At 70.5% G+C, this 19,283-nt stretch overlaps 2 protein-coding genes across 2 annotated transcripts; both read right to left on the bottom strand.

The window, feature by feature from the left end:
- Positions 1-215: 215 nt before the first annotated feature.
- Positions 216-4,455, bottom strand: NUDT18 (nudix hydrolase 18). Its single transcript, XM_040087753.2, has 4 exons — positions 4,437-4,455; positions 2,556-2,734; positions 1,680-1,893; positions 216-830 (listed from the first exon to the last, which is right to left on the bottom strand). The coding sequence occupies exons 2-4, from the start codon at positions 2,709-2,711 to the stop codon at positions 235-237; spliced, it is 966 nt and encodes a 321-aa protein (XP_039943687.1). The 5' UTR covers positions 2,712-2,734; positions 4,437-4,455; the 3' UTR covers positions 216-234.
- A 1,465-nt stretch (positions 4,456-5,920) lies between these two features.
- On the bottom strand, positions 5,921-13,987 carry HR (HR lysine demethylase and nuclear receptor corepressor). Its single transcript, XM_040087608.1, has 19 exons — positions 13,901-13,987; positions 12,123-12,971; positions 10,750-11,599; positions 10,002-10,176; positions 9,414-9,652; positions 9,144-9,278; positions 8,965-9,051; positions 8,779-8,885; positions 8,582-8,660; positions 8,267-8,415; positions 7,933-8,148; positions 7,680-7,851; positions 7,491-7,566; positions 7,278-7,408; positions 6,728-6,826; positions 6,510-6,652; positions 6,266-6,421; positions 6,068-6,187; positions 5,921-5,983 (listed from the first exon to the last, which is right to left on the bottom strand). Exons 1-19 carry the CDS (start codon positions 13,985-13,987, stop codon positions 5,921-5,923), a joined length of 3,933 nt encoding a protein of 1,310 aa, XP_039943542.1.
- Between the last annotated feature and the right edge of the window lie 5,296 nt (positions 13,988-19,283).

The raw sequence follows: 19,283 nt of genomic DNA, 5'->3' as shown, positions 1-19,283 counted from the left end.
TGCTCCCCATTTCCCCTAAATCCCTCTCCCCATTTCCCCCCACATCCCACCTCTAACACAGCCAGGCCCACGGAAGCAGCAGCAGCAGCCGGGTTTATTCCATTTCCACTCCCATCGCCCCCAAACCTCAACCCAGCCCCTCCGCGCCCCCCACCCGCGGGCAGCACATCCCGGGGCTCCCCCTTTGTCACGGCCTGCAGTCCCCACGTCCCCCCCCGATCCCAGAGCCCATCCCTAACTCCTCACGGGCACCGCGGCGCTCAGCCTCTGCAGGATGCGGCCCCGCAGCCCCTCGTCCCGCACCGGCCACCAGCGCAGCGCGGGGTGGCGGGGCTCGGGGGGCTCGTCCCGCTGGCTCCCCGCAGGGACGCTCAGCATCACGTTGAAACAGATGCCGTCGGTGTCCCCGCACCGCCCCGCCCGGTGCTGCAGCCCCAGCAGCCCCAGAGCCTCGGGCTGCGCCTCCCAGGCCAGGAGCTCCCGCAGCAGGCGCAGCACGGGCGGGCGCAGCCCGGAGCGCAGCCGGGACGGCGACGGGGACGCGTCGCAGGCCACCACGGGCAGGTGCGGGGTGCCGGAGGTGGCCAGCAGCAGCCACAGGCGGCCGGCGGCGTTGGCGAAGGGCAGCAGGAGCCGCAGGCAGAGCGCGGAGCAGGGCAGCTCCCGCGGCAGCGTCGGGGGGTGCGCGGGGCTCCGGCGGTAGCGGGCGGCCAGGTCCAGCACGGGCAGGATGTCCGGAGAGCGCAGCGGCAGAGATCGAGGGTCCCCGGGCCACCAAGTGGCTTGGAGGGACTCGGCGTCGGCGGCCTCGAGGGTCTTCAGGGTGCCACCTGCGCGCGCAGGGGTGGCACGGAATGGGCGGGACAGAGGGACACCGGGGAAGGGGCGTTGAGACCCCCGAGAGGGGACATTGATGGCCCTGCGTGGGGTTTGGGGGGTGGTGGCAGCAGGGGACAGCGACGTCCTGGCACCAAGATGCTAAAATCCATCGTGGGGGTTGCAGGGGACATCAGTGACCTGGCACAAAGGTGGCAGGGGACACTGGGGCCTGGGCACAGGGGTGGGTGGGGACTGGGATTCCTACTGTGGGGCTGGCAGGGGACAGGGACACCCATCAGGGGGATGCCACTTCCCATCATGGAACTCTCAGGGGACAGTGATACCCACCAGGGGACTGGCACAGGACAGGGATACCTGTCATGGGGATGCCACTTCCCACTGGGAGCTGGCAGAGGACAGGGACACCCATCATGGAACTCTCAGGGGACAGGGACACACATCACAGAACTCTCAGGGGACAGGGACACCCATCACGGAACTCTCAGGGGACAGGGACACCCATCATGGAACTCTCAGGGGACAGGGACACCCATCACGGGGCCAGCCGGGGACAGGGGCACCCATCACGGGGATGCCACTTCCCATCACGGAACTCTCAGGGGACAGGGACACGCATCATGGAACCCTCAGGGGACAGGGACACCCATCACGGAACTCTCAGGGGACAGGGACACCCATCATGGAACTCTCAGGGGACAGGGACACCCATCACAGAACTCTCAGGGGACAGGGACACCCATCACGGAACTCTCAGGGGACAGGGACACCCATCACGGGGCCAGCCGGGGACGCTCCCACCAAGCCCCCCGCTGCCCCTTGGAGCATCGAAGGAGCCAAACCTGTGGCCCGTGCCAGGAAGGCGAAGCGGATCCAGGCCGGGCCCCTCTCCTCCAGCGCCAGCAGCGTGAGCGGCTCGCACTCCAGCCCCGACTCCTCCCTCACCTCCCTCCGCAGCGCCGCCGCGATGCCCTCGCCCGGCTCCATCCGGCCCGCGGGCAGGTACCAGAGCCCCCGGCACTCGGGCTTGGCCTCCTGCACCAGCAGCACCGCGTCCTGCGGGAGGCACCGAGGGACTGGGGAAAGGGATGGACTGGGGATACTGGGGGAAAGGGATGGACTGGGGATCCTGGGGGAATGGTGGATGGCTGGACTAGAGATATTGGGGGGGAAAATGGGCTGGACTTGAGGGTTCTGGGGTGGCTGGACTGGAAGATGCTGGAGATAATGGGCAGGCTGGACTGGGGATACTGAGGGGAAAGGGGTTGCTGAACTGGAAGATACTGGAGGAACGGCCTGGCTGGACTGGGGGTACTGGGGGAATGGCCCGGCTGGACTGGGGGCACTGGGGGAATGGCCTGGCTGGACTGGGGGCACTGGAGGAACGGCCTGGCTGGACTGGGGGCACTGGGGGAACGGCCTGGCTGGACTGGGGGTACTGGGGGAACGGCCTGGCTGGACTGGGGGCACTGGAGGAACGGCCTGGCTGGACTGGGGGCACTGGGGGAACGGCCCGGCTGGACTGGGGGCACTGGGGGAACGGCCTGGCTGGACTGGGGGGCACTGGGGGAACGGCCCGGCTGGACTGGGGGCACTGGGGGAACGGCCCGGCTGGACTGGGGGCACTGGGGGTACTGGGGGAACGGCCTGGCTGGACTGGGGGCACTGGGGGAACGGCCTGGCTGGACTGGGGGCACTGGGACCGGCGGCTGCCTCACCTCCTGGTTGAAGATCACGGCCAGCACCACGTAGCAAACGTTCCTGCCCAGGCGGACGGGCCCGGGGGGCGCGGGGGACCCCTCGAAAACCGTCCCCACGTCCCAAGCGCCTCCATCCAGCACCGCCTCCAGCTCCGGCACCGGCGCGTCCCCCATGGGAGCGGGGGGTCCCGCGGCAGCTGGGGACGGGAGCGGGGCCAGCTCAGGGCGTGGCGGGGTTTTGGGGAGGCGAGGGGACCCCCCAGACGTGCAGGGCAGGGGACAAGGAGCCGCGGCGCCGGGGGCGGTGAGGGAGGGGCTCGGGCGATTGTGGGGGGCACGGGGAGGGGGGCTGAGGGGCGCTGGAGGAGGGGAAGGGTCTGCTGGACTGGGGGACGTGCAGGGGGGTGTAAATGGGGAGGGGTCTGCTGGGCTGCGGGGGGACGTAGCGAGGGAAGAGCTCGGTGGCCTTGGCGATGCAGGAGGGGGTGCAGAAGGGGAAGGGTCTGCTGGACTGGGGGACCCCCGGCAGGGCGTAGGAGGGGAAGGGGTCGCTGGGTTTGGGCAGCGGCGGGGGGCTGCTGTAGCACAGGGGCTGGCCGGACTGGGGGACCCCCGGCGGGGCGCAGGACGGGAAGGGCTGGCTGGGCTGCGGGGGGCACGGCGGGAGGAGCTGGCAGGATTTGGGGAGCCGCGGGGGGCTGCGGTACGAGAAGGGCTGGCTGGACTGCAGGATGCACGGGAAGCTGAAGGAGGCGAAGGGCTGGCTGGACTGCAGGACACTGGGGGGAAAGGGCTGGCCGGACTGGAGGATACTGGGGGGAAAGGGGTAGCTGGACTGGTGGTTACTGGGAGGAAAAGGCTGGCCGGACTGGAAGACACTGGGGGGAAAAAGCTGGCTGGACTGGAAGATACTGGGAGGAAAAGGCTGGCCGGACTGGAAGATACTGGGGGGAAAGGGGTAGCTGGACTGGTGGTTACTGGGAGGAAAAGGCTGGCCGGACTGGAAGACACTGGGGGGAAAAAGCTGGCTGGACTGGAAGATACTGGGAGGAAAAGGCTGGCTGGACTGGAAGATACTGGTGGGGAAGGGCTGGCTGGACTGGGGGGCACTGGGAGGAATGGGCCGGCTGGACTGGGGGATGCCCGGGCTGGGGTAGAAGAGCTCGCTGGGCTGGGGGCTGCCGGGGGGGCTGGAGCTGGGGGGGGATTGGGGGTCCCACGACAGGTAGGGCTGCAGGGCGCTCTGGGGGAGGGGCTGCCCCCAGTCTGGGGGGCACGGGGGGCTCGGGGGCGAGCTGGGCTGCAGGGTGCAATGGGGGGCTGTGGAGCCAGGGGGGCTTGGGGGGGCTACGGGGAGAAATTGAGGGAGGGTTTGGGGGGCTGCAGCAAAGGTTTGGGGGGTGCAGTAAGGGGAGGGCTTGGGGGGCTGCAGGGGGGCATTTGGGGGGCTGCAATAAAGGCTTGGGGGGAGCCAAAAGGGTGCTCTAGGGAGGCTGCAGTAAAGATTTGGGGGGTCTGCAATGGGGGCACGGTTTTGGGGGGGCTGCAGCGAGGCTCGGGGGCTGCAATAAGGATCGGGGGTGCTGCACCAAGGACGGGTGGGATGCAGAAAAGGCCGCAAGAAGCATCAGGAGGATGCAGGAAGGATTGGGAGGGGGGCTGCAAGAAGCGCCAGGAGGATGCAATAAGGGTGGGGGGGCTGCAGGAAGATCCGAGGGGCTGCAGTGAAGCCTGGGGGGGCTGCAGTGAAGCTCAGGGGGCTGCAATGAAGCTCAGGGGCTGCAGTGAAGCTCGGGGGGTGCAGCAGGAGCGGGGACGGTTCCGGGGGGCTCCGGGGAGCTCCGGGGGGCTCCGGGACCCCCCCGCTCCCCCCGCCCCGCGCATGCGCCGCGCACTCACCGCGCCGGGGGCTCCGCCGCGCCGGCCCCGCCCCCTTGCTGCCCTCCGATTGGCTATCCCTCCGGCGCAGCTCGCTGCTGATTGGTTGGTGCTGCTGCCACTCACATCGGGAGGGACTTGGCTTTAAAGGGGCCGCGCGGGAGCGTGGCGCAGAGTTAATTAGGCGGGGTTAATTGGGCGGCGCCGGTTCCACGGGGGTCGTTGCATGGTGCCCATCGCCGCTTGTTCACCTCACGGTGCGCACTGTACGGCGCCCTTTGCCCAGTGTTAATTGCCCCGTGCTCGTTGCCCGGTGTTAATGAATTGCCCCGTGCCCATTGCCCGGTGTTAATGAATTGCCCCGTGCTAATTGCGTGGTGGTGTTCAGTCGTTTTCCTGCATCGCACAGGCTGGAGCAGCAGCCCGGGTGCCCCGGCCTCTGGGCAGCGCCATCCAGCTGTGCCCAGCTGTTCCCAGCTGTGCGTGAGGCTGCCGGGGCTGAGGCCGGGCACAGCTCATGGCACCGGGGCCGCACGGACGGGACCGTGCCACGCTGCCAGCCGCGGCTGTGCCACCCGACCCCACCCCGGGACCCCGGAGCACCCCTGAGCCCGATGGGATGGAAGGGGATGGGGGGAGACCATCCCTGACCCCAATGGGATGAAGGGAAACCATCCCCGATCCCTATGGGATGGAGCAGGCATGGAGGGAAATGACCCCTGACCCCAAAGGGATGGAGAGGGATGAAAGGAGACCGTCCTTGACCCCAGTGAGGTGAAGGGAAACTGTCCCTGACCCCAAAGGGATGGAGAGGGATGAAAGGAGACCGTCCTTGACCCCAATGGGATAGAGAGAGATGAGAGGAGAGTACCCCTGACCCCAGTGGGATGAAAGGAGACCGTCCTTGACCCCTGTGAGGTGAAGGGAGACTGTCCTTGACCCCAATGGGATGGAGAGGGGGTGAAGGGAAATGACCCCTGACCCCAAAGGGATGGAGAGGGATGAAAGGAGACCGTCCTTGACGCCAGTGAGGTGAAGGGAGACTGTTCCTGACCCCAAAGGGATGAAGAGGGACGAAGGGAGAGCACCCCTGACCCCAATGGGATAGAGAGAGACGAAAGGAGACCATCCCTGACCCCAATGGGATGGAGAGGGATGAAGACAGACCATCCCAGGCCCCAATGGGATGGAGAGAGATGAGAGGAGAGTACCCCTGACCCCAGTGGGATGGAGAGGGGGTGAAGGGAAATGACCCCTGACCCCAGTGGGATGAAGGGGGGGTGAAGGGACACCACCCCGCACCTCGCTGTGACGAAAGGAGACACCGAGGCGGGTGCTGGTGCTGCCAGCGGCCCCATGGACACTTTATTCCTCCTTCCCCGAGCCCCCCCGGGAGCTGCGGGGAGCAAAGCACCGAGCAGGAGGCGCCCGCTCCGGGCTCCCCGCGGTGTCGTGGCCACCCGTGACGGTGACCGAGGCTCCCGGTGTCCTCCCGTCGCTCAGCCTCACTTGCAGCCCTGCAGGACCCCCAGCGCCTCCCGCACGGCGGCCACCATCATCCCGTCCAGCTGCGGGGGCGCAAAGAGGGGGCTCAGCACCACTCCCCCCAGCCCCAGCACCCCCCAAATTCCAGCCCCCCCAGGAACACCCACCTGGGCGCGGAGCAGGCGGGGGGAGGCGGCGGGGTCGACGCCGAGGTCCCGGAGGCGCACGGCGCTCTCCGGGGACAGGAATTGCTGCTCCACGCTGACGGTGCCGCTGAGGCTCCGCACCTGCGGCGGGGTTGGCCGTGCCTCAGTTTCCCCAGGGGGTTGGCACGGCCTCTCGGGGAGGGGCTCGGGGTTGCCTACCTGGTGGGGAGCCCCGGCGGGGACCAGCACGGCGTCCCCCGGGAGCTGCAGGAGGCTCCAGCCGCTCACCCCGCACTCGTCCCGCAGCCGCCGCCGCAGCGCGGGGTCCAGGTAGCGGCCGGGGGGCTCCGCCGTGGCCGCCCCCTCCTGCCCCGACTCCTCGGATGCCTGTGGGATGCCGGGGAGGGGGGTGAGCGGAGCCTGGGGGGGGGCGGAATGGTGCCGGGGGGCCGAGGAGAGTGGCACCCACCTTCCGCAGGAATTCCTGGATCCGCCCCGCATCCTCGGCACGGAAGATGTGCCACAGGGCCCCGGGCCGGGCGCTGCCCCCGAGCCGCTCCCGCAGCGCCGCGTCCAGGTCATCGGCGTCCCCCGGCAGGAGCACCTCTGCGGGCACAGAGGGGTCAGGGGGGCGCGGGGCGGGGGGGTCGGGATTGGGGGACCCCCGCGCCGCCCCCGTACCCCGCGGTGCCGGCGAGGCGTGGGCCAGCACGCTGATGGAGTCGGCCGCTTCCACCGTCAGGTTTTTGGTCCCAAAGTTCCTCTCCTGCGGAGGCACGCCTGGGAGGGGGATTGGGGAGGGGGATGATATCGGGCAGCAGTGTGGGTGGGGGCAGCCCCGGTGCCCCCCCAGAGCCCAGATCCCCAAATCCCTGTGTCCCTGAATCCCGGGATCCCTGGATCCCCGAATCCCTGAATGCATGAGTCCCCAGATACCTGAATCCCCAGATCTCTGGATCCCCAAATCCCTGGATCCATAAACCCATGAATCCCTGAACCTGTGAATCCATAAATCCGTGAATCCCTGGATCCCCAAATCCCTGGATCCATAAACCCATGAATCCCTGAACCTGTGAATGCATAAATCCCCAAATGCAGGATCCCTGAATCTACAAATCCCTGAATCCCCAAATCCCTGGATCCCAGAATCCCTGGACCCCCAAACCCATGACTCCCTGGGCCCCCAAATCCCCAGATCCCCCGAATCCCCGATGCCCGGCCCCGCACTCACCGTAGGCCGCTCGGACGCGCGGGCGCAGCCAGCTCCGGCCCCGCTGGCCCCGCAGGTAGGTGGCCAAGTTGAGGCGGCCGCTGGCCCCGCAGTACTCGGGCAGGGGCAGGCTGGCGCGCAGGTTGGTGGCCCTGTGGCACGGGGAGGGGCTGTGGTCACACTCAGGACCCGGGAGGGGGCACGGGGGTGATGCCACCCTGTGCTGTCACCTACCGGCTCAGCTCGGTGTCCCCAAAGCCGCTCTCCAGCTTCAGCAGGTCCCCGCTGCCCCGCTCCTGCTGCGGGGGTGCTGCGGGAGGGAGCCCGGCGTCACCTCAGGGGTGAAGGGGGGCACGGCCCGGCCCCCCTCACACCTCACCCCAAAATCACGCTGCGGACCCCAAACACTCCTGGCCCCCTCACCTGTGCTGGCGGCGAAGCCATCCCAAAACTCCCGGCTGCTCATCCGGACTCGGCTCCGCGGCGCCCGCAGGTTCACCGCCTCCACCTCCTCCTCCTCCCCCGAGGGCTGGAAGGATTCGGGCGCCCACAGCCGCTCCTCCAGCCTCTTCTGCAGCCCTGAAACCAGCACGGGCTGCCGGGGCAGCCGGGGCTCAGCGGGCTCGGGGGAGCTGGGGAGGGTCTCACCCCACACCCAGGGGCCGGGGGGTCTCACCTGGCCCTGCCTCCAGTGCTCCTGGAAGAGTTTGTAGTTGCTGGCGTGGCCGGGGTCGTGCAGCCAGAGCAGCCCGCTGGGGGCCAGGATGCAGTGGGACGCGGCGGGGTCCGGGGAGCCGGGGGGGCTCAGCTCGCCCCCCGCCTGCCTCTCCTGGATCTTCCTCTCCACCACGTGGGCGATGATGCTGTCCAGGATGCTGGTCAGGCGGTTATCCTGCGGGAGGACGCAATTCGGGGAGCCCCTCAGCCCCGGCCGAGCCCTCCGCAGCGCCAGCAGAGCGGGGTGGGCAGCAGGGGACCCGCGCTGGCCCCGCGGCCGCGGGCACACTCACGCTGGGCAGCGCCGGTGCCACCGGGGCGAAGGCCATGCGCACCCCGTCCTGCCCCAGGCACAGCTTCACGGCGGTGGAGGCCAGGAGGTCGCAGAGGGTGGTGGTCTGCACCGCGCCCCCCCGCGCCGGCGGCCCCTCCTCGGGGCTCTCTGCTCGGGGAGGGGTTGGGGGGGGACAAACGCGGTCAGGGCGGCCCACGCCGTCCTCTGCGCGTCACCCCCGAGCCAGCACCCCGAGAAGGGGACGGGCTGCAGCATCGCTGACCCCCCCGGAGCGGGGCCGTGCCCGCGGCGGGGGGGTCGCAGCCGGCCCTACCTTCCTTGATGGGCCGGGCGGGGTCGGCTGGGCCGTGGCTGCGGGGTGGCAGCGGGGGCACCGCGGCCCCGGGAGGCTCCTGCAACACCCCGGAGCAGGTGGGGATCCAGGCGGGAGCCACATCCCGCGCCCCAGACACGCCCTGTGCGGGTCTTGGGGTGCACCTGCAGCCCCGCAGCCCCCAGCCCGCCCCGTACCTGCCTGCCCGGGGACTCCGCCTGGCTCCCCTCCCCGCAGGGACAGCGGGACTCGATGCCAAACTTGACCCTGACCTCGTGCAGGAGCTTCCAGAGCCGGGTCAGGACTGGGGACGGAAGGGGACAGGAGTGTCACCCCCCCGGCAGCGCCCCAAGGGCGGTTCTGGGGCTGGGGGACACTCTCACCGCAGGTGGGGACGAACTGCGTGGGCACCAGGGGTGACGCGTGGTGGTCCCGCCCGGGGGTGCACTCGGGTGACGGCGCAGGACCCTCTGTGCCAGAGAGAGGGTGCGTTTGTCCCCACTGAGCCCCCCCCAAAGGCCGACACCCCCTTTGGCACCCCTCCCTGTCCCCGTACCAGGGCCGCCGTCCTCCCGCCTGCTGCGGTGGCACTCGGGGCACAGCTGGAAGCCACATCTGGCGCAGCTCCAGTGGGAGTTGAAGAAGCCACGCTGGCAGGCGTCACAGAGCTGGGGCGCTCCTTCCCCCCGCCTCCAGCCTGTCACCCCTGCGGGAAGCACAGCCTCAGCCCGGTGTCCCCGCTGTCCCCGGTGTCCCCAGTGTCCCCGGTGTCCCCGGTGTCACCAGTGTCCCCGGTGTCCCCAGTGTCACCCCCAGCCCGGTCCCTGCTTACCCTCGGGCCCGCCGGGGGCTCCGGGCCACGCGTCCCTGTCCCTGAGGACAGCGGTGCAGAAGGGGTCCCCCAGGACCCCCAGCAGGTATTTGGCCAGGCAGAGGCTGCTCCCCACATTCCTGCTCCCCACATTCCTGGCCCCCGGCTCGGCGCCGGCCGCTCCCAGCAGCTCCCCCTGCGCCTCCCGCAGCGTGCAGAGGCCATCGACGCTCAGGTCCCCGCTGTCACCCAGGGCGAACCTGTGGGGAGAGGGGACAGAGGGAGGGAGCTCGAGAACGGGGGGATGAGACCCGAGGTGAAAATATTGGGGTGATGGGAGAGGATGCTGGGGAGCGGCAGGGCAAGGGAAGGGTGCCCAAAAATGGGGTGAGGTTCTCTGAAGCGGGGTGACAGGAGAAGACGTCCCAAAGAGGGGTGACAGGAAGGGATGCTCCAAAGTGGGGTGAACGCTCTGAAGAAGCTCCGGAGCAGGGGAATAGGAAGGGAATACTCCGAAATGGGGTGACACAAGGGGACGTTCCGAAGCAGGGGTGATAAAAAAGGAGATGCCAGAAAAGGGGACGCTCCGCTGGCCCTGCTGGTGCTCACCTGCGGAAATGCATCAGCCTGCAGGCGCTCTCGGGGGGCTCCTCCTCATCCTCCCGGCCCTCGGGGTCCCCCCCGGCGCGGGGGGCGCAGGCACAGCAGCGGGGGATGCTCGGGGGCAGCGCCGTGCAGGGCAGGCTCTGCAGGCACCACGGCTCCCCGGCACGGCTCGGCGGCTCTGGGGACACGGGCAGGGCTTGGGGACACCGGGGAGCCCCATCCGCGCCAGCCGGGAGGGACTGGAAATGTCCGAGGCCGGGTTGGACGGGGCTTGGAGAAACCTGGGATGGTGGCGGGTGTCCCTGCCCGTGGCGAGGGGTTGGGAGTGGATGGGATTTTAACAAAGCATCCCGGGATTCTGGGATCCTGTGACTGGCACGCTGCGGCGGGGGTTGGAAACTGGGCCAGAAAGTAGGGCTGGAAATTAGGGCTGGAGCTCCGCAGAGGTCGGGGCTGGGATTCCAACGCCTCCCCGAGGAGCCACCGACCCAGCCGCAGCACTTCCAGCCCCCCGGGGAATCCCACACCAGGGTGCCACTTCGCCCCAAAGGGACATCTCGCTCCGTGCCCACCCTGGGAATCGCTGCCAGACCGGGAATAAAAAAACCCCCCCGGCGCGGCAGGTTCCGCAGCCCACGCGTGTTCCCGGCTCCTGCCGTGGGCGCCGGGAACCGGGATGCGAAATTCCCTTGGGATTGGGCGCTGCCCCCGCCCTCTCCGCGGCCCCGCTGCGCATCCCGTGCATCCTCACCTCCGTCCCCCAGCTCCATCCTCCTCTCCTCGGGCTCCCCCGCGCCCTCCGTGCCATCCCCCGGGCTCTCGGCGGCCTTGGTGCCCCTCTTGGCCGCCCCGGCGCCCTCGCCCGCAGCTCGGGGCCCATCGGCGGTGCCGTGGGGGCGTTTGGCCGAGCGCTTGGCCTCCCCGGGGGGCTCGGGACCCCCATCCCGCCGGGATGCTTTGGAGCGAGGCAGCGACTGCTCCGAGTGCCGCGTCAGCCACGTCTTCTTCAGCTTGGTGTGGTTGCTGGGGGGGCACGGGAAACGCCCCCCGGCCGTGCCCGGGGTGGGCTCGAAGGGGCTGGGCACCCCGCAGCCCACCCCCGGGCACCCATGGCAGCCCGCCGCGGGGCACAGACAGCCCGGGGCGCGCTCCGGCTTGGCCGGAGCCGCTGGGCAGTGCCCGTCCGCCGGCAGAGGCGAGGGATTGGGCTCCCCGCACCCCGGGGGCGAGCCGGGCTGGGCGCTCCGGTAGCCCGAGCGTTCATCTTTGGGCTCCGAGGGCCGGCCCGGCCCCGCGTCCATGGGAAAATCGGCGCCGTGGGGCCGTGAGCCCACCCAGGGCCCCCCGCAGCCCCCCGAGGAGGGCTGCAGGAGGAAGAGGGGGCGGCTGGAGGTGGAGGGAGGCGTGCGGGGATGGGGAGCGGGCACCGCCGAGCTGCCCCCCGCCCGGCCGTCCCTCCACGGGGCTCCCGGCAGCTCCGGCACCGCCGGCTCCCCCTCCCCGTCTCTGTCCTGCCCCGCTTGGCTCTTGCCCAGCAGCTGCGACGCCGCGCGGTTCTTGGCGGCGGGGTGGAACCCGGCTTCTTGCTTCGCGTAAAACTCCTGGAAGGGAGCAGAGGCCGTGCCCAGGTGTGGGTGCCCGTCCCGCTCCCGTCACCCACATCCCTGAGAGGGGGCGATGGGGAGCATTCCGTTCCCCTGCCTCAGTTTCCCCGCCCTCCGCCCCGTCCCCGGCGCCAGGCTGGGCATCCGCCCGGTGCTTCCCAGCGCCCGGCGCTGGATTTTGGGGTGCCCGCGTCCCCCGCTGCCAGCGTGGGAAAGGAATGGAGAGCCGCAGCGGCACGGGCGCGCCCAGGGCTGGCAGCGCTGCCTCCCCTCCCCGTGACTCAGCCCGGGGGTGGCATCACCCGCAGGGACACGGCGGAGCGCGGCGTCACCCCGTCCCAGCGCTCCGGGGGGCTGCGACCCCCGTGCCGAGCCGAGGTGGGGGGGAGCAGAGGGCCGTGCCCCCTCGGGGGCGCCGCCGGGCCCCGCCCGCTGTGCCAGCATCGCCAGGGAGAAGCCGCCGTCACCCTCGGGGAGCCCCGGGGACCCCCGAGCATCCTCGCGGCGGAGCGCGTCCTACCTTGTCCCCCGAGCTGGAGCAGTCCTGGAAGGGGGCCAGAGCCGCCTTGCACCTCGGCGGGACCCCCAGGTAGAGCGGCTGTGCCCAGGCGGGTCCGTAGGAGCCCAGCCTCCAGTCCAGGCCGCCGAACCGCCCGTCCCCCACCGCCCCCGGCCCCTCGAAGGGCGGCTCGGCCGGGGCTCCGCCGGGCAGCAGCGAGGACAGCACGAAGGGGCTGTGCTTGGCCTCCAGCATGAACGGGCAGTGGCGGAAAGCCGGGGGGTCTCCGGCCGTGTCCCCCGCCGCTGTGCGGGGCTTGCCGGCTGCTCCGGGGCGCGGAGAGTCCAGCCCGGCCGCGGGCAGCGGGTAGCGCTGATACGCGTGGCTGTAAAGGGCCAGCGGGGCCAGCACGGCCTCGGCCCAGCGCGGCCCCGGGCGCTCCTTGCAGGGCTCGCCCCAGCTCGCCTTGGGCTGCCCGTTCCGGGGGGGCAGCAGCGGGGGGAGCTCGGCTCCGTCCTTGGCGCGGCACGGAGCGTCCCGCAGGCACGGCGGCGGGGCCGGTGGGTAGGGGCAGCCCAGGCGGCCCCCGGCGAGCTCCCGGACGGGTCCCAAACATCCCTGGGAGCCCCTCCAGGGGCATCCTTTCTCCACGCCGTAGCTCATCTTGGCGGGTTCGGGGTAAGGCGGGAGTCCCAGCTCGGCGGCGGAGCTCCGGGATAAAACCAGCCCGCTGCTCTCCATCCCCCGGCAGTCCTGCGCTGCCTCCGGGGCTCTTCTCCACCGCGCCGGGCTCTCGCCCATCCTCGCGTCGCTGGCCGTGCTGCTCCGACACTCATGTGGCGCTCGGCGACGTCCCGGGCAGGCCGGATCCTGCGGGCGGGGAGAGGGACATCGGTGAGGAACTGCACCCACCCCTGCCAGGGCACCGCTGCGGGGAAACTGAGGCACGGCCATGCACGAGGGTGCTGCTGGGGGGCCGCATCAACCCCCCCCAGCTCCATCCTCCCGTGTTTGGTGGGGGGATCCCCGGCACGGCGAGGGGATTCCCGGGGCGGACACGCGTTTGGGGCGTGTGTCCCGTGTGTCCCCCCTGTCCCATCCCGGCCCTCCTGCGCCCGATCCCGGCGGGGCTGGCGGCCGGGACGCACCTCGCGCCCACCCGTTCCTCCGCACCCAGGCTGGCCCCGCGCCCGGCCGCTGGCACCCAGCGTGGGGAGGCCGTGCCCCGCGCAGGTATTTGCCTCCGGCCAGGGCCGGGCTGCTCTTCCCAGCGAGGGGGGAGCTCCCCGCTCTCGGGGGCCCCTCCTGGGAGAAACGCCTGGGGGGGATTTGCAGGATTAGGGCTCCTCCGGGACCCGGGCCACACGCAGATGGCGGCTGCGGAGCCAGACCTCGCAGCGCCGGCGGCCGCATCCCCTGCCCGTGTCCCCTCAGCCCCGCACGGCCGGCGGCTGGAGCAGCCGAGGGGGGACGGAGCAGAGGTCACCGAGCTCCCGGCCCCGCTGCGGGGTGGGACAGAGCCGCCCCAGGGCCGGGATGGGGACAGGAGCGGGGTGGGGACAGGAGCGTGTGTCCCCAGAGCCGCCGGGTCCCGTCACATCCTCTCCCCAGAGAGGGCAAAGTCGCCGTTCCCACGCTGCTCGGGAAGCATCCCGCGGCACCCTGCCCTAGTCGGGACACCCTGGGGACACCCTGGGGACACCCAGCCCATCCCTCCAGGGCGCAGGGCCCAGCCAGGCTCTCCCACCCGGCCCCAGAGCAGGGAGTTCTCCCAGCACAGCGCCCCAAAGCCGCCCCACCGCCTGCCATCTCCCCAGGGTGACGCTGTCCCCTGTCCTTCGCGCCTCCCGGAGCACACGAAGCCGGTCCCGCTGCTCGGCCAGCATCCCCGCAGCTACCTGGAGGGTCCATCAGGGACCCCGGTGCCGAGGACGAGCAGAGGTCACCGCCGGGGACACCGGAGAGGCGAAGCCGGGCGGGCGGGACCACCTAAACCCACAGGCTGAAGGGATCCGGCTCCGGGATCTGGAGGAGGCAGAAAGCCGCCCGGGCGGCCCTGGGGATGTTCTTCTCCTCGTGCTGGAGCTGGAGTTTTTGATCCATTGGCTTGGGAAGCTCCGTGCTCCTCCTGCCTATGGTCCTGCGGAGCTGGGGGTCCCGGCGGGCTGGGATTGGGGGGCAGGGGTACCCAGGGAGCGGCGGCAGCACCAGCGGGACCTTCCCCCGGCTCTAGGCAGCCTTGAGCATCCCGGGGCAGGACGGGGCGGTGGCAGCGGCTGAGCGTGTGCAGCCTCCGCCGGCTCCGGCAGCGACTGGGCGGGAGGGGAGGGGATGCCGGGGCTGCTGACGCTCGGGAACCGGGAATCGGCGCGGTGCCGGCGGTGCCGCCCAGCCCCGGGGGCACCGGCGGCGGTGCCAAGGCGGGCAGGTGTGCTCTGCCCCGTGCCGGGTGAAGAAAGCGCCCTTTGTTCGCCAAGGCCGCCCCGGCACCAATGAAAGGCTCCAGCCGCCCGCTCCGGGCCAAACTGGAATGGGAGGAACACCGGGATGGGCCAAAAGTCCCTGCGCTGGTGCTGGGGAGCTGCTGGGGGCATGTCCAGCACGGAGCATCCTATAGGATGTGAGTCCCCAGCGGCCCAAACGCCTTCGGCTTTGGCCAAAGGTTACGGATGCGGCCTCAGGTCACGGTCCAGAGCTCCTCTGCCTCGCTGCAGACCCCGCAGCGGGCAGGTGGGAGGAGCAGGGTGTGCTCCAAGGGGGGCAGAGGGGCCCTGGGGAGCGCGGGGATGATGTGGAAGCATCCTGAGCGTGCCAGGCTGACCTGGGATGGGGAGGGAGTAGGCGGGGGGGTGAACCCTGCCCTGCAGCCCACCAGGGTCACACAGATCCCAGCTGTGCCCACCAGGGTCACACAGATCCCAGCTGCAGCCACCGGGGTCACACAGATCCCAGATGTGTGCTCCAGGGTCACACAGATCCCAGCTGCAGCCACCCGGGTCACACAGATCCCAGCTGTGCGCACCAGGGTCACACAGATCCCAGCCGTGCCCTGCAGCCCACCAGGGTCACACCCACGCCAACTGTGCCAGCCAGGATCACACAAATCCCAGCTGTGCCCACCAGGGTCCCACAAATCCTGTGCCCACCAGGATCTCAGATCCCAGCCGTGCCCTGCAGCCATCACCCAAAACCTGGGACCTTGTGGGCTCTCCCCACACTATCCCCAAGCCCGAAGACCCCCAGCCCCAGGCCCCCCTCACCCCAAACCCACCGGCCCCTTGTCGTGAGGACAAACCCTGGAGAGCGAGGAGTGGATCTGGGGGGGGTCTCCCAGGCGGAGCCCCCAGGACGTGCCCGCCTCACACAAACCCCACCCTGGGCACAGCGGGGGGCACGGGCCAGGCCCCTCGGGAGCCGCGAAGAGCTCCGGTCCCGCGGGGGTTAACCCTTTCCGGGCACGGCTCGCTGGGCCGTGCGGGACCCCCCCTCCCCGAGCCCAGGACGGGTCTGGGGGGCAGCGGCGCCCGGGCGCTGCTCGCTGCACCCAGTGGGTGCCAGGGAACAGGGAGGGGACCCAGACAGGGCTCGGGGCGAGGGAGAGCCCGCGCCTGCCTGCGATGAGAAGGCGCTGAAAGACGAACTCTTCCCGTTCCCTCCCTCCGTTCCTCTGGGATGACGGCGCTGGCAGGCGGGCGGGACCCCCGGGGAAGGGTCTGCAGCGGCCCGGGGGGCCCGGGGGTGCCCGGGGATGTCGCGAATGTGGCGAGGGAGGGGACGGGTGGGCACAGGGGAGGGTCGAACCACGCTGGAAGCCCCCAGGGAGGGTCCGTGGCTGGGGCAAGGAGCAGGGGGATGATGGAGGGACGAGCGGTGGGAATTTCCCACCGTGCACCGGGGCAGCATCCCTGGGCGCTGTCCCCTCCCCACGCCACGCTGCCCTCGGAGTGCCGGGGAGCCTGGGGCGCCGGTGGAGCCCTCCCAGGGCCGGCGCTGTCCCCACGGGGTGGCCGCGCTCTGGGACGCTGTGCTGGGGCTCAGGCACTGCCCCCCCGACCCAGGAGCAGGATCCCTGCCTGCCCCCACAACCTCCAGCATCACCCACAGAGGGTCCCCAGGGTGAACCGGGGGGGGTCCGGGCCAGGCTCGAGTTGTGCCAGCTCGGGGAGGTGACCCTCGAGGGGGTTCTGCCTCTGTGGCTCGACACAGAGCTCCGAAATCCTCGTTTTTTCCCCCCCAAATCGGAGGGCGAGCAGAGGGACGGCAACACCCAGCGCTGGCCAGAACGGGAGGCCGGAAACTCCCGAACTGGAGCCTTTGGCATCCCTGCCCCGCTCCGCCCCACGGCGTGGGGAGGGGACGCCGTGGGGACGAGGGGCGGAGGGACAGTGTCCCCACGGTGTCCCCTGGGATCCTGCGGGACAGGGGATTCCCAGAATGATCCAGCGCTGCGGGAGGGGGCGGGTGAGGGTCCCGGCGCCCCAAAACCTCTCTGCTGGATGTCGCAGCAGCCCAGGATCCTGCCTGGAGTGGGGCACCTCCAGGAGGACACGCGCACCCCCAGACCCACGAACCGCCCGGGGAAGAACCCCCAAATCCAGCTTTTTCCTCATGCAAAATGGATCCCCGCTCCGGCTTGCCCGGAGTCCACTGTGCACACACAGAACCTCAGCCCTTCCTCCTCCTCCTCCTCCTCCTCCTCCTCCTCCTCCTCCTCCTCCTTCCTCCTCCCAGCCCCGGCGCAGAGCCCGGCACGCACCTACCTGCCTCCACCGCGGCGCAGGTGAGGAAGCTGAGGGCGCAGGCAGAGGAAGAAGCCCCGAACCCCTCCCCGTGCCCAGCACGGGGCGCGATGGCCGCCAGAGCTTTTGTCAATCTGCACCCGGCGCTTAAATTAAAAAAAAAAAAAAAAAAAAAAAAAAAAAAAAAAGAAAAAAGAAAAAACCCACGTCAAACCTTCAGGAGTCTGGAGGCTGCGGCGGAGCGGAGGGCACGGGAGGACACTCACTCCCACACGAGCAGCTTTCTGGGAATTAGGGCCACAGCCCAACTGCTCTGGCAGCCTGCGCTCCCCTCCAGCCCTGGCTGCCGGTACGGCGGGGCCTGGACACCCTCCCCGGTGCCGGTTCCGATCCCGGCCAGCCTCACCGGGCCCCGTCCGCAGGCTCGGGCACTTCTCCCGACCTTAATCTCCCGCTTTTCCCCGGGGAGGTGAGTAAGCATCGCTAATCCCGCTCGCTTCTCCGCCGGGGACACACGAACCGCTCCTCCCCGGGCTGGGGCCGCTCCCCGACAGCCCCAGCTCGCCCGGCCCAGCCCGGGTAGCCCCGGCTCCCCTCAAGGCGAAGCTCGGCGCGGACGGAGCGAGGAGAAGCGGCGGCTGGTCCCCGGTGTCACGGGGCACCGCGGGATGTCGCAGCCAGCCCACCTCAGCCGCCGTCCCCCGTGCCAGGGGGAGGACCCGGAGAGCGACGGATGGATGCTGCCGGATGCCGCCGTGCCCTCCTTCCCTCCCCGGGGCAGATCCGGCCGTCCCGGCGTGCGGGGGCACGGTGCCCGTCCTGTGCCCCCCTCCCTCCACGTGCCCGGGACTCCTGTTTACCCAGCGCCAGGAACCGGCTCCAAATACCTTGATGTCATTAAAAGCTCACCCCGGGGCCAAGGGGCTTAGGACGGCAGCCAGGGACACGGGCAGCCCGCTGCCACCTGCAGGGCGCCCGGCGGGGCTGGCAGCTGCCCGAGCTCCTGGCAGCACCCACCTGGCAGCGCCCGGGGGCTCCCGCGGGCCCCTCCGGTGTCCCCACCCCGCGCCGCCGGGCAGCCGATGCGGTGACACGGGACGGCGCCCGCTGGCTGCCTCAGTTTCCCTCGGCGGCTGGAGATGTCCTGCCTCAGTTTCCCCCGCGGCGGCCGCAGGGAGCGGGCACGAGCCTGGGGATCGCGCTCCCCAAAAAAAATCCTCGGCGCCACGGCCGCGGTGTCACGGCCGGGCCGCGGAGCCGGGGCTTTCCGCGGTGGCGGCGCGGGCTGGCTGGGGACAGCCGGGTCCCCGGGGGGACAGGCGGCTGCGGGGAGGAGCGGGGGAGCCGCAGCGGCAGCGTTCCTTCCGCGGCGTCCTCCCACACTCCCGTCACCTCGAACGCCCTCTTCCCGACCCCTCCCGCCAGCGCCGCGCTTCCCACCCGTCATCCTCTTCCTCGCCATCCTCCTCCTCCTCCTCCTCATCCTCATCCTCACCAGCGGCTCACCGGCAGCCTTGGGTGGGGGGGGGATGTGCGTGTTTTAGGACAGCGTGGGGGCTTGAGGACAGCGTGGGGGCTTGAGGATAGAGTGGGGGCGCAGCAGGAGCCCCCCCAGAAGGAGGAGGGGAGCTCTCACCTGCACGGCAGCGCCGGGGAAGGGGCCAGGGGGGGGATTTTCGGTGTCACCCCCCCGCCCGCGGCTCCTCAGCCCGCCCTCCCTGCCCTCTGCGGCGGGGAGGCAGCTGAGAGCTCCCGGGGCTGCCAGAAAAGAGGCTGCGTTTAAACAACAGACATAATTATGCTTTTGATACCGCCTGCTAAAAATACAGCTGGGTGCCTGCCGCGCGGGGAGCCATGTGTGCGCGGCCTCACATGGATCCCGCCCGCCACGGCTGACTCAGGCAGGGCACAGCCCCGGGGGGATCCGGGGGGGGGTCACACCCTCACCTGGGACCCCCAAACTGCCCCCTCCGGGTGGGTAAAGGCAGCCCAGGGATGGCTGGAGCATCCCACAGCACGGGCAGCGGGGTTGGAGCAGTGGGGATGGGGCAGGGGAAGGAGGAGGGGGTGGCAGGAACGCGGTGGATGTCCCTGGGTGTCACCAGGGTGGGTCTGGGGGGGCTCGGGCTGCTGCCAGCCCCCACAAGCAGCTCGGGGGGATGAGGGGAGAGGAGTGCAGGGGTGGCACCCCAAGCACCCAGCAGCTTCCCCGGGGAGGGAAAATCCCATTGGGGAACCAGGACCTCGATTTCCCTGAGCCTGCAGTGCCCGGGGAGGGACGGGGGTGGGTGAAACCCTCGGGCACCGGCTCCTGCTGCCCTCCAGGAACAGGCAGTGCCCGGCCCGGGGTTGGCAGCACAGCACCGGCCGCTGTCAGCTGAGAGAAGGAGCAGCCCTGCGTCAGCTCCCGAGGATGCAGGCAGGGAGCCGTTCCCTGTGTCCT

This window comes from Hirundo rustica, chromosome 28, assembly GCF_015227805.2.
Source record: "Hirundo rustica isolate bHirRus1 chromosome 28, bHirRus1.pri.v3, whole genome shotgun sequence".
Classification (NCBI taxonomy): Eukaryota; Metazoa; Chordata; class Aves; order Passeriformes; family Hirundinidae; genus Hirundo; species Hirundo rustica.
This window is presented reverse-complemented; position numbering and strand designations above follow the sequence as displayed.

Excerpts from the sequence above, each read along its gene's own strand:
- NUDT18 (XM_040087753.2), bottom strand. The coding sequence starts at position 2,711 with ATGGGGGACGCGCCGGTGCCGGAGCTGGAGGCGGTGCTGGATGGAGGC. Across the intron at positions 1,894-2,555 it reads CCGTGATCTTCAACCAGGAG|GACGCGGTGCTGCTGGTGCA; the intron begins GTGAGGCAGCCG and ends TGCCTCCCGCAG. Across the intron at positions 831-1,679 it reads CTTCCTGGCACGGGCCACAG|GTGGCACCCTGAAGACCCTC; the intron begins GTTTGGCTCCTT and ends CTGCGCGCGCAG.
- HR (XM_040087608.1), bottom strand. The coding sequence starts at position 13,987 with ATGCTGGCCGAGCAGCGGGACCGGCTTCGTGTGCTCCGGGAGGCGCGA. Across the intron at positions 12,972-13,900 it reads CCCTGGGGAGATGGCAGGCG|GATCCGGCCTGCCCGGGACG; the intron begins GTGGGGCGGCTT and ends CCCCGCCCGCAG. Across the intron at positions 8,886-8,964 it reads GCAGTTCGTCCCCACCTGCG|TCCTGACCCGGCTCTGGAAG; the intron begins GTGAGAGTGTCC and ends TTCCGTCCCCAG.